At 43.6% G+C, this 17,886-nt stretch overlaps 1 protein-coding gene across 5 annotated transcripts in view; it reads left to right on the plus strand.

The window, feature by feature from the left end:
- MDH1 (malate dehydrogenase 1) overlaps window positions 1-12,934 on the plus strand; it is a 54,325-nt gene extending 41,391 nt beyond the window's left edge. For 3 of the 5 annotated variants that reach the window (XM_085887693.1, XM_085887694.1, XM_085887690.1), the window contains 4 exons: window positions 1,103-1,216; window positions 1,581-1,670; window positions 5,025-5,146; window positions 9,160-11,159. In XM_085887693.1, coding sequence (XP_085743819.1) covers window positions 1,103-1,216; window positions 1,581-1,670; window positions 5,025-5,146; window positions 9,160-9,232 — 399 coding nt within the window. In that variant the 3' untranslated portion in view covers window positions 9,233-11,159. Of the gene's footprint in view, window positions 1-1,102; window positions 1,217-1,580; window positions 1,671-5,024; window positions 5,147-9,159; window positions 11,160-11,704; window positions 11,820-12,205 lie in introns of those variants that run through there. The other 2 variants (XM_085887691.1, XM_085887692.1) reach the window with 2 other exon arrangements.
- The last annotated feature ends 4,952 nt before the right edge of the window (window positions 12,935-17,886 follow it).

The following is a 17,886-nucleotide window of genomic DNA, read 5'->3' on the forward strand; positions in this document are numbered from 1 at the left end:
AGGACTCGAACCCACAACAACGATGCCACTCCAAGCGGACGGAGGGTGAAGGACGGACGCCAACCAGCGCGAGGGCGGACAAGGCAGCGAGCGCCGGCAGGCAAACCCCAACTGCCCCCAGTCAGATCGTGTTGATCAATTATTCACTCCCCGTCCAGGGGGGAGGGAACTCACTCTCGTAACCCGCCTCCCTCTCCCTCTCCTAACTCCCTTACTGAACGGTTTTGGCGCACGATCCGCTCGTTGCCCCTGTGATTGGCCAAAAGGGGTGCCAAGTCCGCTGATTGGACCGGGGGGGGGTGTCACGGCGGACTGCCCCTCAAATTGGAAGATGAGTAATATTGGCCGAACGATGGCAAACTCGCTCGCATCTCTGATTGGTCGAGAGAGACGCCAAGTCCTTCATTGAACTCCGCCCACCGTGAGCGTTGTCAGGATGGAGCGAGGCGAAGGTTTTGTTGTCGTTGAAAATGTAAAAGAAAACCCTGACTATCAAAATAACACTGCAGCGCACGAACATTTCATCACCCATTAAACAAAGGGATGGGACCCTGACTACAAACACATACTTACCGATATAACTGATCTTTGGGATCTGGCTGTTGTGTGCAGTAAGCTTCCAAATTCGTAACAATATATCATCCATCAATTCTGGACATCAATATTCAATACCATTTATGCATTAATCAGTGGCGTTGTGCTAATGAAGTGTGAGGCAGGGTTGGAGAATATCTGCTTGATATCTTACCTTGGAGGCGAGCAGTTATCTAATGCAATCAGCCGAATTTGGGTCCTGGAAGATATGGTAGTGTTGAGAATCTTCCAGGGCCTGGTCTCTTGTGATGGCTCGCTTCATATTGAGGTATTTCATTTGGAGCTGTCGGGTGAGGAGGTATGATTTACTGGAATTTGTGCCTATTGTCAATGTTTTTGATCAATTTAATATTTTTACAAGTCAACTGGTGTTTTCGATATTTATTTTAATTTTGATATATGTGAAGCTCCCATGTTGACTTGTGACATTGTTGATGTAAAAGAGTGGTTTACTTTCACAAATTCTTTTCCTGTCTCAAGCAGAGGCTAATTGTTTTCTGCATTGTAGGTGGTACAGCAGCGGGGTGCAGCGGTCATCAAAGCACGAAAACTATCAAGTGCAATGTCTGCTGCCAAAGCTATCTGTGATCACGTACGGGACTGGTGGATTGGGACATCTGAGGTACAAACAGCCTAATTTGACTATTGCTTCATATGGTGTGCAAGAGAAGCAATTTGTAATTTCTTTATGTTTAGTCTTGTGACTGTTGTCAACGTGATTGTGCTGTGCTTGTGTGCACAACATGAATTGCAAGGACATTGAGACGACTGATAAATGCATGGTTCAGATACGAACATTTAATCACCCAACTCTGGCCACTCCTTCCCCTCCTCCCCCCCCCCACCAACACCCTTGTGAAATGTGGAAAACCAGTGTCTTTTGCATTACCTTCAATCCAATTCTAGAAATCCCTTGAACAGTCCTTTTTATTCTAAAAAAAATTTGTAGAGTACATTTTATTGTATTGCTGTGCCTCTCACCTCAGGGGCATTGGGTGTCCATGGGTGTGATTTCTGATGGAAACAACTATGGTGTACCAGAGGGTCTTATCTACTCCTTCCCTGTCACCATCAAGGTTTGCTTTCTATGAATGTATTGAAATTGCACTTCATCAACATAGAGGGTGACTGTTCGGTTTCCTCTCCTTTTCACCTCTTCAACGGTGTATTATAGTATTGGACCGGTCTTCAGCTTGTTCCGGTTGCCCAGTTTGAATCGGGCGTGTCTCGTCAAAGCGACAAACAGTTGACCGCTTCGATACCTCCTTGCTGGATCTGCGTCTGAGGTCCATGTGACTGTTCAGATTGAAAGCCCCAAGGCAGCCGAGTGTTGCGCTGTTGGCGTTATGTGATTCAGTCTTACTTGCTTGTAAGATCACGGTGTGGACACCGTGATCAATTTATTTCCCTCAACGGGTCTGGAAAACTACCATATGAAGCAGTCACCACAGCCAGAATTCACTATCTGAGACCAAGTGTGTTTTGGTAAAGAACAATAACTGCCTGGGCGAAGGAATTTACAAGAAGCGATGTACAATAATCCTTGAGACAAAACCACTTAACCAATTAACTGAATATGCACCCACAAACAAATGGAATGCCTTTATTGATTTATTCTTTAAGGCTTCTTGCACACATGACAGACAGGGAATCGACAGGCCAAAGAGATTGTCGGGTGAATTTGGGTGTTGGAATGTTGGGTCATACCAGACAGGAATGGGCTGCTGTGGAAGGGGTTGGGGGATGGGAGAGAGCTGTGGCTCGGTGGGGTGAGGCATGGCATTGCTTTCAGGATCTCCGGTTCAGTGCAGCTTTTGGTGTGGCGTCTCCCAGGTTCTCCTCTCACTTTCTTCTCACCCTCACCTTTTAACAGACGTGCACATCACTGATGACTTTACGTGCCCTCACCTCGCTCTCCTTTGGCCCTGTGGGGTCTCATCTTGAGGCGGCTCATGGCCGCAGCCCGGCTCTGCTTGCTTGATGGGATTCCCCATCTAATAAACTTGCACCCCAAGGTCGACCAGAACAGACATTTATGACATTCCAAAGGGTAAAACCTCAATAAATATGGTCGAACGGTTGATATTAGCTGCATAATAGAGAAATTTACTGTCGATTGCAAATCATGACACTATTTCAAAAGACTTGGGGCTCGTTTCAACAACAATTGAATGTGAATTTTGACCTAAAGTATAAATTTGAGTTATTTGACCATTTTTGCTCACTATTTTAAACTCCATGCACCATGATAAAAATGCAGATTTTTTTTTTTGCTCAATAACAAGTGTTTGTTCGTGTTGATTATCTTGAGAGTGTTTAAGAAAGGCTTGAATGTGAGGAAATGGTAAAGCAAAAAGTATAAAAATAATTGTAATTCGGCTGAGGGTGAGCGAAGTGAGTTCAAAACCGTTTATTACTGCTATGTGAAACACCATGCCACAAGACTAAACCCATTCCTGCAGAAAACTTTTTTTTTCCATCAAATCGTGCAACTTTGTTTTAAAAGGTTCTCCATGGGTAGATGCTCATACATTTAACGTTGCGTGTCAACTGCTCAAGCGCTTGCAAATAAACAAATTAAAGATGAGCGATGAACTGATTCTCCAGGTACCTTACCTTTTGGGACTATGAGGAACAGATCTGTGTTATGTGAAAGCTAAATATTGACCGTATTTTGAAATATTATCGTGCACACGAGATTGTTGCCGTGATCTCAGGTTGTGATTATGTCGAGGAATATCTGCAATATGAAAGCTCAATCTTCAATAGTTTTTGAAATTTCCTGTATGGAAAAGTACATGGGCAGATGGTTGGTCGGTCGGAGCTCATTTTTAGCTTATTGACCTCCGCCATCGAAGATCGGAGGTTACGGTTTCACCCCTTTCTGTTTGTTACTTACGAAATCTAAAGATTTCGTAAGTATATTGATGACTTCTGTTTCTGTTTTTGTTTGTTTGTTTGTCGGCACGATAACTCGAACGGAAGAAGCTACCAATGTCAAATTACACCACGTGATTCAGGAGGGTGGTGGCTCGCGCTGATTAGATTTTGGTCAAAGGTCAAGGTCACAGTGAGGTCAAACATCCAAAACATTCGGTTTTTTATTTTTTTATTTTTGTTGATTTGGTGCAGAATCATCGTAGAAACTTCTGGTTTGCGTCGCTACCTTCTCTCGAGACAGCTTTTATTAGACAAGGTCAGAGGTCAAGTTGATAATTTCGTAAGTACTAGTCTATGACTGCTTGTTTGTTTGTTTGTGAACAGTATTATGGAAAAACTCCTCGACGGATTTTGACGAAACTTGGTGGGGGATTAGGTATTGTCCAAGGATAATGCCATTAGATTTTGGACTTGGTCCAAAGTCCAATATGGCCGCTATGGCGGCCATTTTGAAAAAATATTTGAATTTTTGTTTTTGCATTTCTACATGTTTTAAGTGATTTCCAACCCCCAAAAAAAAAATGTTGGAGAAAAAAAAAAAACGGAAAATTTTGCAACTTTTTTTAAAAAAGAATTTTGATTTTATTTGAAAAATTTTTGTTTTTTGCATTTCTACATGTTTTTAAGTGATTTCCAACCCCTGACCCCCAAAATGTTAGAGAAAAAAAAATTTGCACTTTTTTTTTCAAAAAAATTTCTATTTTAATTTTTTGGCATTTCTTCATGCGCATCCATCTAGTCTGGAATTGGAATTCCAGATAAGGTATCATCTGTCTGTCCGTGTCATATTTCGACTTATCCGGGTGAAATCTGGCAGCAAGGTTCTGCTTCTGACTGAAGAGGGATTGCAAAGCTTGCTCTGGTCGTGTGACTTTGTGGGTGAAAATGGCAGACTTGGTAAATTCCTTCAAAAACCTTTCTCCAGCTCCACTAGTCAGAATGTTCCCAAATTTGGGTTGCAACATTAGGCCAGGGCCCAGATAAGCTTCACGTCCTATTTTTTCCTGTTACAGTGGTCCTATTTTTCATGTCACTCGTCGGAGGAGCAGGGACAAAAAGTGAGGGCAGGGGGAAAAAGAAGAAGAAAAGTTCCTGCTGCATGAAACGCTGCAACCCATGCCTGCAGAAAATAGATTTTTGGAATGCCGTCCATTTTTTCCATCCAATCATCTTGCAACTTTGTTTTAAGCTTGGTTTTACCATTGAGCACCATTTCTTCGTCAACTTGGTTGTGGGGTGGCTTTGAAGGCCATAAAGTACAAATTTATGAGTCTTTCCTTGTGGTTGGGGAAAGGAGGTGCATAGAGCACACTGCATAAGCGCAAGCACATCTTCACTTACAACCTGATGAAGTACTGCTCTCCCCTCTGGGCTGGTGCTCCTGCCTCTCACCTTTCTTTGCTTCATGCTGTGGAAACCAAGGCATTTCGGATCATTGGCATCTCCCGCAATGAGGCTGAGTCTTTGGGCCTCTCATTCTCTCACCACAGGCTGGCCGGTGGTCTTTCTGTCTTCCACCGTCTCCTCTCCAGCCTTGCCCCCTCTGCTCTCTGCGATTTGGCCCCACCACATTTCCGCAGGGCGCTCAAGGTCCACCAACAACCCCCTTCTGGTAAAACTACCAAAATCACGATTCACTGCTCACCTTCACTCTTTCATTCCTCTTTTTTTTTTTTCCTGCCTTTGGAATAAACTCCCTCACTCTATTCAATCCCACTCTTTATTTTTTTTTTTTTTTTTTTTGTATACCTTGGTCGAGGCTCGTATGGGAGCAAACACACAACTCACAGCAAGGAGGCATGAGACAAGAGGGGCGGGAGTAGAAGGGACAAAACAGTGGGGAACAGACACATTAGGTGAACTGTGGAAGGGAGAGGGATGGGCATGGGACGGGGAACATGGCGAAGAGAAGATTGACATTTCAGGGACTTTCAGGTAGGAAAGCAGGAGAAATTAAGGAAGTGGGCTTGGGTGGATTATTGGGGGTAGAAAAGATCGAGGATTTGGATGGGGGAAGATAAGAGGTGGTGGTGAACAGCTGTTTTGAAAGCCTGGAGGGAAGAATGGGAAAGAATAGAGTGAGGAAGTTTATTCCAAAGGCAGGAAAAAAGAGGAATGAAAGAGTGAAGATGAGCAGTGATTCGTGATTTTGGTAGTTTTACCAGAAGGGGGTTGTTGGCGGACCTTGAGCGCCCTGTGGAAATGTGGTGGGGACAAATCGCAGAGAGAGCAGGGGGGGCAAGGCTGGAGAGGAGTCGGTAGAAGACACAAAGACCACCGACCAACCTGCGGTGATTGAGTGAGAGGCCCAAAGACTCAGCTTCATTGCGGGAGATGCCGATGATCTTAAATGCCCTGGTTTCGACAGCGTGAAGCCGAGAAAGGTGGGAGGCAGGAGCACCAGCCCAGAGGGGAGAGCAGTACTCCATCAGGCTACGGACAAAAGCTTTGTAAGTGGTCAGGAGCTCAAGAGGGCCGAGGAAGGACTTAGCACGACGGAGGATTCCAAGTCGGCGACTGGCTTTTGAGGCGAGGTTGGAAATGTGACTTTCCCAGGAAAGGTCATGGCAGATAGTGAGACCTAGAAGCTTGAAAGAAAAGACTTCTTCCAGAGGATTGTTGAGAAAGTGGATGGGGGGTTTTGTAAACGGTCCTTTCGAAGAGACATAGTGAGAGTGTGAGATTTGTCTGGATTGAAAGACATGTTCCACGTGTTGGACCAGTTTGTGATTTTATCCAGATCTGCAGTGAGCGAAGAAGCTGCTGCTTGCCGGTCTGAGGGATGACAGGTGGTACGGCAGAGGGTGGAGTCGTCGGCAAAGAGAAATAGAGGATTTTCCAGAGAGTCCGAGAGATCATTGATGAAAACCAGAAAAAGAACAGGGCCCAGAACGCTACCTTGAGGAACTCCAGCCTGCACAGGAAGAGGGGATGAAAGAACTCCATTTAGGGCCACACGTTGACTGCGACAGGAGAGGAAGTCTGCGAGCCATGAGTGGAGATGGCCTTGAATACCATGGGAAGAGAGTTTGGTGAGTAGGGCAGGGTGCCAGACTGTGTCAAAAGCACGTGATATGTCCAGGGATACGGCTCAGATTTCCTGTCTGGCATTGAGGACCTCCATCCATTGATGGGAGAGCAGAAGCAGCATATCCAGGGTAGAGTGACCTGGTCTGAAGCCAAATTGATGATTGGAAATCAAGCCATTGGAGAAGAGGAAGGATTTCATGTCTGAAGCAATGATGGATTCCATCACCTTGCTGATGATTGGGAGAAGGCTGATTGGTCTGTAGTTACAGGGATCTGTTTTTGCACCTTTTTTATGCAGGGCAGTGATGTTAGCAGATTTCCAAGCAGATGGCAGATGACCTTGGGAAAATGAGAGGGTGAATAGAACAGAGAGAGGGTGAGCAAGAGCAGAAGAGCAGGCTTTGAGGACACGTGGGCTGATAACGTCTGGACCGGTTGCAGAATCTGACTCGAGGTTTGAAAGCAAGCTCTCCACCTTGTTAGGAGAAAAGGACACAGAGTCCAGGGACAGTTGGGTGCGACTGGGTAAAGTGGGTAGAGATAGTGATGGGTTTAGGACACAAGATTTAGCTGCAAACACCGAGTTTAGACATTCAGCTTTATCACGTGTGGAATCAGCAGTGCGGCCATTTGAGGTAAGGGAGGGGATGGAGGGGGAACATACACCAGAAACAGATTTGATTAAATGCCACCAGGATTTTGAGGAGGGAGAGAGGTTTGAGAGTTCAGACTTGAGATGAGAAAGATGTTGTTTTCTGGCTCTCCTGAGGGTAGAAACACACTTGTTCCGAGCTTTGTGGAAAGAACTGAGATTGCCCTCAGTTGGGTTTGCTTTCCATGAGGCAAAGGCAAGTTGTTTCAGGACAACTGCCTCGCCACAAGCTTCAGTAAACCAAGGGCGGGAGGAAGGCTAAGACAACTGAACATGAGAGGGGATAAATCTGTGCATGAGGGAGAGCAAGTTTCTTTGAAAGAATTCCCAGGATGAGTTGATGTTTGAGAAAGTAGTGATAGGAGACCAGTCTGTAAGTTTGATGGCTGCTTGGAGACCCTGCCAGTCGGCCTGAGTGAAATGCCAGACTCGACGGCGGTGAGGTGGTTCTCTGATAACAGCCAGAGAGATGTCCACTTTGACAAGGATGTGGTCAGAAGAACCAATTGGAGCTAAGGAAGAGCAGCAGATATTGTCAGGGAAATTTGTCAAAATCAGATCCAGAAGAGATGGAGTACCATTGGTTGAGATCCGGGTCGGGAAGTTGACCGATTGAGTCAGTCCCAATGAGTCGCAGAAAGCTTTTGCTGAGGTGCCATGGCAGGTGAGAGAGGTACCCACACCGAGCCAACTGGCATGATGACAATTGAAGTCACCACATAAGAGGAAGAGAGAGTTTGGATGAGAAGATAGAAGATGGTCCATGTTTTCGGATAGTGAGGTGTAGATGGAGTCATCACTGTTCGGTGGACGGTACAGTACACATATAAACAAGAGGTGGGAGTGGAGGGGAAGCCGAAGCCAGAGGTATTCCTGGGGGTGTGGGGGAGTGAGAGCAGTGCATGGAGAGTGAGGAATAGAGTCTTTGATGAAGAGAGCAACACCTCCACCAGGACGAGGCTCAGGTCTGTCATACCGTAAGAGGGAGTAACCGGGGAGAGATACTTGGGAGTCAGACACGTCTTGGGAGAGGAAAGTTTCTGTTAGGCAGATAATGTCTGGTTTGTCAGTGGCAACCTGTATGGAAAGATCTGAAAGGTTTGACGAAGGCCCCGGATATTTGAGGTCCACACTTTTAATGAAGAGGTAGGGGAGGAGGCTTTGGGTGCAGGAGGTGGAGGGGGAGGGGAGGGTAGGACTAGAGTACCTATATATAGAGAGTAGCGACAACTCGGCTATAGGCGCCATTTTGTTTCACTCTGGATAACGCGCGGTGCGTGCGCTACCGCCGTAGCAGCATGCATGAATGAAGGGATACATCACTGGACATATATATTTATTCTCATGTTTTACTCGGCCAAAGATCTTGATTATAGAATCAATGGGGTTGAAAGTGATAAAATGTTAAAATGCATGTACTCATTACACGGGAAACTCAGAGTAAGTTTGGGAGAAACTCGGCCTGTGTAGGCTTATGACATGAAGTCGAGCCAAATAAAAATCTCGAGTCCATAGGCCTAAGTTGGGGCCTCAATTTGATCCATACCTGCCCCTACCCATCCCTCCCCACCTCACCCATCTTTACTTTTTTCATCTCACCACATTATCATCTCACCCATAACAAACAAAAACAACAAACACCGATACCTACATGTAATTTATCATCATAGTTACCACCCAACACGCTCTCAAACACACCAAAAAGTGACTATGCCAAAATGATTGTATCAGATTTCAAAAATATCTTAACAATTGAAATGACCCTTTTTTATGGGCAAAGAATAGTTAATTGCACAGGCCTGCTATGCAATTATTGGATGAATCTATGAAGCACGTTCATGTCAAAATGCTTATGTTAAGTATTCAACTGGTACAATCTTGTGAAGAAACAGTCCATGAAAAATCGCAGTAGGTTTGACTTGCTATTTTATTTCTGTCAACAGTGTTCCATCAATTTGCAAGATGATGAACGATAAAGAAATGCTACAAATTATAAGTACAGGTAACTCTGCTTAACTTGAATCTCTTGGGACCACAGAAATCTGTTCGATGTAGAACAAATCTGCCTCACAGAAGGTAAATAACACGTCTTGCATAATACGGTTTCAAAATTTGTTTAAACTTGTGCGATTATTCGACTTAATAAGGCTGACTTACATGCATGCAGAGTTACCTGTATTGTTCATACACTGCAGGCATTTTCAAATTCAAGTGTATAAATACGTAATATCATGATTAGTTATATATTAGTGTTTACAGCAAAATTAATTTTGGTGAAATATTAACAACTTGACAGCAAGTTTTCAAGACAATACTACATGATTGATGATTCTGAACAAAAATGGAAATACACCAAATGAAAGTATAGGTAGGACAAGGGACGAGGGGGGCAGGTAAGGAGGGTTGCTGAAGGAGTGTGGGGTATTGCAGAATAGCGAGGGGATGGGGCCGAATGAGGAGGAGAAAAGGCTCTGTGGTGCTGGGGGAGAGGGGGGACAAGAGACAAGGAAGAAGGCAGTTGAGGAGGTGGAGTGAAGAGATGGAGGTGAGAGGGCAGTGGAGGGAGGCAGGTTGGTGGATGAGAGGGGGGGCAACTTTGAGAAGGAAGAGTGAGGTGGATGAAAGGTGGGAGAAAGGTGAGGGGGGAATTTTTGAGAGAGGTGAGAGGGAGGATTGGAGGGAGAAGAGTGGGATGGTTGCTTTGAGAGTGAGAGTGAGGGGTGAGGGGGGTGAGTTGGCACTGAAGTTGGAAAAAAAGAATGGTTGATGGAAAGTGAGCATCCATGGCAAACTGTGGTTTTTAAAAATTTTAGGTCAGAGATGCGATTTAACACAATTCTTGATGGATGCAATGAAGGCGAATTCAGAGCATGGAGAGAAGAAGCGCTGTAATAGTTGGATTTTTTTAGGCAAGGAATGAAGGAGAGGTCGAAATGAGAGCAGTCTGTTAAAATAGCAGAAGAGTAGTGCATTGTGAAACAGTAAAGAGTACCACATGTGTGAGAGAGGAAGATGAAGCATTATAAGATCGTTTTTGTTGTTAAAAATAATGTATGAGAGAGTTCAACAGATTAGGTCATGGAAGTGTAAAAAAAAAATCGAGGAAGACGAGGAGGAAGTTAAGAGGAAGAAGAAGAAGAAGCAGAATCGGGAGAAGGTGAGCGTGTTGTTGTTGTTGTCGGGTATTTTTTTATGTTTTTTTATTTTTTTATTTTTTGAGATAAGAAAGAGATTAGTTGGGAGAATGGGGGATGTTTGGAAAGTGGGGAGGATAGAAATTGAAGGTAATGGGGAGAAAAAACAAACAAACAAAAAAAAATGATCGAACACCGAGTGGAACCGGTAGGCCTCAAGCACCAGGGAAGAACGTCGACAAAAATACTCACAAAATAGCACGATTTTTGAAACAAAACCGAACAAGCAACACACAGTAACATGTAGGTGAGAAAATTAAACAGTTAAAACGGGACAAATAACAACCGGAAACTTAGCTTTGAGAACGTCAGCAGGGAGCCCCGAAGGAGACCTCTCGCTGCTCCAAAACCGGAACCCTGGCATCGAAACCGGAACCCTCTTCCCTCCAGGACTTCAAAACAGCTGTTCACCACCACCTCTTATCGTCCACCATCCAAATCCTCGATCTTTTCTACCCCCGATAATCCACCCAAACCCACCTCCTTCAAATTCCCTGCTTTCCTTCCTGAAAGTCCCTGTAATGTCCATCTTGTCTTCCCCATGTTTCTCGCCCCATCCCTCTCCCTTCCACAGATCTCCTAATGTCTCTGTTCCCCACTGTTTGGTCCTTCCCACTCCCGCCCCTCATCTCATGCCCCCCTTGCTGTGTGTTGTGTGTTAGCTCTCACACGAGCCTCGACAATGTATACAAAAAAAAAAAAACCTCGACATCGTTGGAGGCCAAATTTTCCATCCTCAAACTGGGAAAGGGCAGGAATCTTGAATCGCTTTTCTCGGAATTCCCAGGAAACTATTTCTCAGGAAGAAGCAAGGCTTGGGCTCTATTTACTTGAAAGCATTTCTTATCTCAAGAAAATTAGGCTTGCACAATCTCTAATCTCATACATGGTGTCTCAGCAGTGTGGAAAAATGGACAACGTAGAAGATTAGGACTAAAATATCCTTAACTTTGTGTTGACCAGAACTTTCAGTGGTCTTTCATCTATTTGCACAAGGGCCTCAGTCCACATTCCATAACGTTGGCGAGGATGGTTCTGGATGCCTGTTACTCATTTAATTTTTCACTGCAATGTAGGGGAAATAAAAAATTCCATTAAAGAGTGAATGGAACTTCAAGGAATTTCTGCTGGCCCACCACTGCTTATGAAATGCATGTACACACCAATATTTTGCAAATGCATTGCTTTAACTGCAGCATTCATTCTCATGATTGTTTTAGGAACTTGGTTGATGCAAAAGCAATCTGCTTGGTTTATTTATATTGCTTTGTCCTGACTTACCTTGTGCCTGCAGGATAAAACGTGGACAGTGGTGGAAGGGTTGTCAATTAACCCCTTCTCACGTGAAAAGATGGATGAAAGTGCCAAGGAATTGGTGGAAGAGCGTGACATGGCTCTTGAGTTCCTCAGTAAGAGTGCGTGAGCCATGGGGAAAGCTGCATTCATCACTGTTGGTTTTTTTCTGTCCTACCCCCTCCCCCCAAAGGCGACCACCGACACGTAATAGATTACTATTTGAGGTCCTGAATGTAAAGTGGAAATTCCTCATCTTTAAACATCAACGGTTTCTTGGTCTCTGTTCTCGTCTGCTCTTTATTGTGTTTTGAAGCCATGTTGTAATATTGGCTTAAATTTCTGGTTGCATCAGTGATGCAATAAAAGAATTGATGAATGATGTTTCATGTCAGGTTTATATTATTGCATACAAACATTGTGTCGATTAAAAGGTTATTGGGTGAAGAGTTATGGTGAGTATTTCCTTCACGAGCCATCAAATTATCCTCCTGTCTGCCAGCAGGTAGGCTGTGAGGACAAGTCTGACCCCAATGGGAAGCTGGAGACTGCAATTTCCATAAAAGGGCCAAAAAATTTTCAAAGTTGCCTGAATGTTGGTGAAGATTTTTCATTTTTCACTTGTAAAAGGAACGAAGATGAGTGAATCGCTGTGGAATGGCAGCATAACCTAATGATTTTTATAATGACCTGCTTGGTTTTATCACATCATTGTGGAGGTGCTGAAGGGCAACAAGCAATTTGCTTCCAGACCGCTTTCATTGATTGCACCTGGTGACGTCTTTGCTCTGGCATTGTCAAATGATCAAATTATTATTTGTGGAAGAATGCATGAGAAGTCATTTGTATTGATGAAATTGTATATCGGAACTTTCATCAATCTAACCAATGCCTGTTGCATTTTTATGTAACTAGGCATTTTAACCTCTTCAGGTGTGTTTTCACTTTCTTCATATCACGTGAACTGCTAAAATGCATGGAGAAAAAGATTTGCGACATTTGTAATTTGTCGTAAACATGTGTGGTCTTGCAGCAAGAGCCTGTGCAGGTTCTCGGTGATCATTACAATAAGAGATGTTACTGATATTTAATGACACTGGTGAAAAATAATATTCAATGGAGATTTTATGAACTTGTATGGCAACATGCACCCGATCGAGCAATTGTACGTTGTCACAGACTGATGTGAGCCACCAGTTTAATTTTGGAATAAAAACTATGCACCACTCCACTGGTTTCTTTAAACGTTCCATACAGATGGTGCTTTTCAGACGACATTTCAAATTTGGTGTACCCCCCCCCCCCCATGATAAACGTGGGCCACGAGTCTGCTCTTTTATATCCACCACGTTGTTCCACATGCAAGTCCAATCTGCATTTGCTCCTTCCACCTCAAAGCTAAGTTTTCTGAACCGGATCCCCTGTGTTAATTTTTTTTTTTTTGGGGGGGGGGGGGAGTTTCATCCCCATGTTGCTGTTTTCTTTAAATTTTCCATGTTGTATCGTGTCTTGTTGTCTAATTTGTTTTGTAGCGGGGAGCAAAATCGTCTGTTCTGAGGTTGTCGTTCCATATCTTCCTCTACCCCCAAACTTTTTGTCCTTTCTGCATCTTCAACGTTATCCTATTCTCACTTCAGAACAAATTAAAAACACAACTTTTCAAACACTCATTCTGCCTTCTTGTACTTCCTTTGCCTGTCTCCCTTTTCTCAATATCTCGACTTTTCATTGACGCATGCTTTTTCCTTTAAAAGCTTTTTATAAGCATTAAAATGTCAAGTACCTCAGGATCTATTCCTTCTCTTTGTAAAGCATATTTTACAAACCTCTCTCTCTCACCCAAGTGCATGGTCTATCAGTCCTCTTCCTCTGCCAGCATGACCTTTCTTCAATGCCACAAGGTTAGGTTCAGATCCAATCGTATTTATTACGGACACTGCAAACAGCACTTTGAACAAGTGAGGATTACTCGGCTCATACATTGAGCGTGTCCTCTATCAGTACATGTCAAAAACAACCAGCACAGACACCTGTGCATGCACACATCACCTAACACAAGGAGTGTGAGACAGAACAAAGAGGATGTCATTGAACGATTGACCACCTACTACTGAACAAGGCTGTACTTAAATTGCAAAATGTGCAGAACCAAATTGTCCACAGCCTGGATATAAAAGTCATATGCATATTAGACATAAGCATAAGAAAGCTTTTGACAGTTTCCCACATGGATGATAAAATGCATGCAAATATATATAATCAAACTGAGAAAGCAATGGAACTCTGGAATACCACAGTGACATGACAGAACTCAGAAGGAAATATTGAAATACCAGATGTGAAGATGTGCCATGGGATCTTCCAGGGAGACAGTCTTCCCCTCCTCTTGTTTTGTCTGGCTCTGGACCCACTGTGTAACCTCATCAAAAAACAGACATGGATACATCCTAACAACCAATAGAAGAACATCCAAAGAAACAGGAAAGGTGAGGTGACACCTGCAAAGTCCTTTCAAAAAAACTATGGATGATTTAAGGCTCTTTGCAACAAATGATAAAAATTGACCAAATGTTTAAAATTAGTAAAATGGTTCTCTGAGGACATTTATATGGAATTTGGACTCTATAAGTGTGCCAAGTGCACATTTATGGAAGGTAGTAAACCAACAAAAACAACATAAAATTGATCCGCAAAACAATCGCTAAAGAATGCCTATGAAGAAGGAAGCTGATCCAGAAAACCTACCTCTCCCCAAGAAACAAAATCAAAGCCATAAACGAACTCGCATTACCAGTATTCCAATACAGCTGCGGAATAATAAAGTGGCACCAATCATAAATCAATGTTAGACATGAAAATAAGAAAACTGACCATCCACAAAATGTTCTACAAAAACCAGTGCATCCTGAGAACGTACCTGCCTTGACGAGAGGGAGGGAGTGGCCTGATGGAACTCAACCAGGTGCACAGAGCGACGAGGGTATGACTAGCAGAGTATGAAATGCTCAACAGACTATCAGATTCAATTTGTAATCAAACATGAACACAACAAACCTGAAAAAGTATCCCGAACTCACCTTGCAAGGAATTTCCAAAAACAGGTGTGAATCGAAGATATCACACAGGAAAGTGACACAGCAACGAGTACAGCCCCAAGGATTGCAAAGAAGACGAGAAAGATGTAAAAAATAAATATCAACAAATATACACCAAGTGGGAGAACGACCAAAGCACAGGAAAATACAAAAATAATTGGACCGAGTTGGGATCGACCAAGAAGAGGTCAGCTCAACTGGGATGGAGAACGAATAATAATAAATGCCCAAGATCAAGGACATTACACCAATGGATTAAAAAAGATGGTGGGATTAAGCCAGACGGACAAGTGTTGGTTCTGCACGACAGAAACAAAGTACTCGTAACCTGCTTTCGCAATGCAAAAAACTATTATCAGAACAACTTTCCACACAACGGCACAACAATTTGTGCAAAGTGATTTTATTGGCATATCAAAATTTCAACATGCCAGTTCCAGAAAACTCATGGAAACACGAACCAGGGACAATCATTGAAAGTGAGGACGTTACGCTCACGTACGACCTGATCCCATCAAGCGTGAACATACAAAACAAAGCCTTGTGACCAGACATCGTTCTCAGGAACAAAGGAAAAATACAGTGCTGCTGATTGAGATATCAGTACTCAGCGATTTTGGCTTAAATAATGTAAAAATCAAGAAAATGACCAAATATCAGGACCTCAAAAATAAGAAAAACAAGTCTGAAGACGACAATGGTTCACGAGCGGTATTTGACGATGTAGATTGTTTCAGAAGTCAAGGATGAGACAATGTGATAATTTTTGACCTAGTTATAAAAATGATCAACATGATGTGGTTCGGGTGAAAGGTTATGAGCTGCAAAATGTCGAAAACCCGGTTTCGTTCAACAACTTTAAAAATTTGACCTTTGCATAACCTTTAAAGGTCACAAAACAATGTTGTGGACATTAAAATAAGGAAACAGGATACGTGCTATAGCTTACACTGAACAACAAAAATTTTTTACTGGAGATGTGTAAAGTGATTTAGACTAATTTGGGTACGCTGATTTCAAAAATCATAACCGTTTTGCTGTATCACGTCAGGATTTTCAGTAACAGAAATATTCCCATTGCCTAGAAGTCAGGATTTCAATGAAATTTACAAAAATTCATTTATTCATTTATTTCATCATGAATGCTTCAAAATTATAGAAATTACAGAAAAACTCCACGAGAATGGAATTAAAAATGCTTTAGGCATTTGGCTTTGCGTTTGTGCTGCTCTGTGTCAGTTTCACGATGCAGGAACCAGCAGAAATCGCCCATCATGTTCGGGTTGTGCCGCCCTTGGTAACGCGTCTCCATGAGTGAAATCTCTTGGTGGAATCGCTCGCCGTGCTCGTCCGAGACTGCTCCCAAGTTGTCAGGGAAGAAGTTCAGGTGCTGGTGTAGGAAATGGATTTTCAGGGACATCCTGGAGCCAAGTTTCCTGAAGGACTCCAGCAGCTGCTGCACTATTTCTTCATAGTTGTCCGCGCGCTCGTTCCCCAAGAAGTTGTCCGTCACAGCTTTGAAGCTCCTCCACGCTGCCAGCTCTTTGGGGTTTAGAGTTGTCGGAAAAGTTTCGTCCTTCATAATCTGTCGGATTTGCGGTCCAACAAAGACACCAGCCTTGATCTTGGCCTCCGACAAGGTGTTGCCAAACTTTTCCTTGAGGAAAACCCACGCCCATTCAGATCCATTGCCCGTACAAAACTTTTCATCAAGCCGAGCTTTATGTGGAGTGGTGGAAGGAAAACCTTGGCTGGGTCGACAAGGGCGACATGCTTCACGTTGTGTCGACCAGGTACATGCTCTTTTCGCTCTTCCCAATCTTTCTTCGTCCAGTGATTCTTGTCGTCTCTGCTATCCCAGAGACAAAGGAAGCACATGTATTTCGTGTAGCCTGACTGCAGCCCTAACAACAGCGCCACCACTTTCAAGTCTCCACAGATGTGCCAGTTGAAGTCATTGTACTTGATGGAATCAAGCAGCTGCCGCATAGTCTCATAGGTCTCTGTCATGCCGAACGCGTGAGCCAGTGGGACTGATGGTTTCTCGTTGCCATTGTGGAGCAAAACAGCCTTCAAGCTGTTCTTCCCCGAGTCGATGAAGAGGCGCCAGTCTGCAGGATCGTGATCACACCCAAGTTCTTTCAACAGACCGTTGATGTCACTGCAGAATGTCATCGTGTCTTCCATCTCAAAGAACTCAGCCATGTCTCTGTGACGTGCTCTGAACAAGGATATCTTGGTGTTAGGTTCAAGTAGATTCCACTGCTGCAGCCTTGATCCAAGCAGCTCTGCCTTCGCCTTTGACAGCGAGAGATCTCTTACAAGATCATTTAAGTCTCCCTGGTTCAGAAGGTGTGATTCTTGAGTGTCGGGTTCAAAAGGTTCATCATCACCATCCTCTTCACCACTGCTTACAGCTATGTTCTGATCAGCTGGAGGTGTTGGAACGGGGTTCTCGTCATCATGAGGCACAGGTTTACGAGCAGAGACGCAGTCAGCGTACTTGATGTGACCTTTATTCTTCTTGTTGAAGCCGGCGATGCTTGTGCAGCAGAAATAACAATCATCATGATGATTCTGCGGCTCACGCCATATCATGGGCACCGCAAATGGCATGCTCGCGCGCTTGCCCACCAACCACTGAGTCAAGGTTGTATGACAGCTTGTGCAGCAGATGTGTGGTGCCCAGCTCTGTTCTTGGTCCCCCACCTTACACCCGAAGTAGTGAAAGTAGGCGGCCTTCATTTTCACTGCTGTAGATATACTTCGCTGTTGATCTTTTTTGGTATACCGACCACAGACATAACAGAAGTTGTCAGGATGATTGGTACAGGAACGCCTACTCATCTTTATCTGAAAGAAAGAAATATAACACAAGTTAACAACAATTGTACGAAATAGACATGTTAAAGACATATGTAAATTTCATTGAAATCCTGACTTCTAGGCAATGGGAATATTTCTGTTCCTGAAAATCCTGACGTGATACAGCAACACGGTTATGATTTTTGAAATCAGCGTACCCAAATTAGTCTAAATCACTTTACACATCTCCAGTAAAAAAAATTTTTTGAAATTTGTTGTTCAG

The sequence above is a fragment of the Eptatretus burgeri genome, chromosome 7, assembly GCF_056783735.1.
Source record: "Eptatretus burgeri isolate ZD-2024b chromosome 7, Ebu_testis_v1, whole genome shotgun sequence".
NCBI classification, from domain to species: domain Eukaryota; kingdom Metazoa; phylum Chordata; class Myxini; order Myxiniformes; family Myxinidae; genus Eptatretus; species Eptatretus burgeri.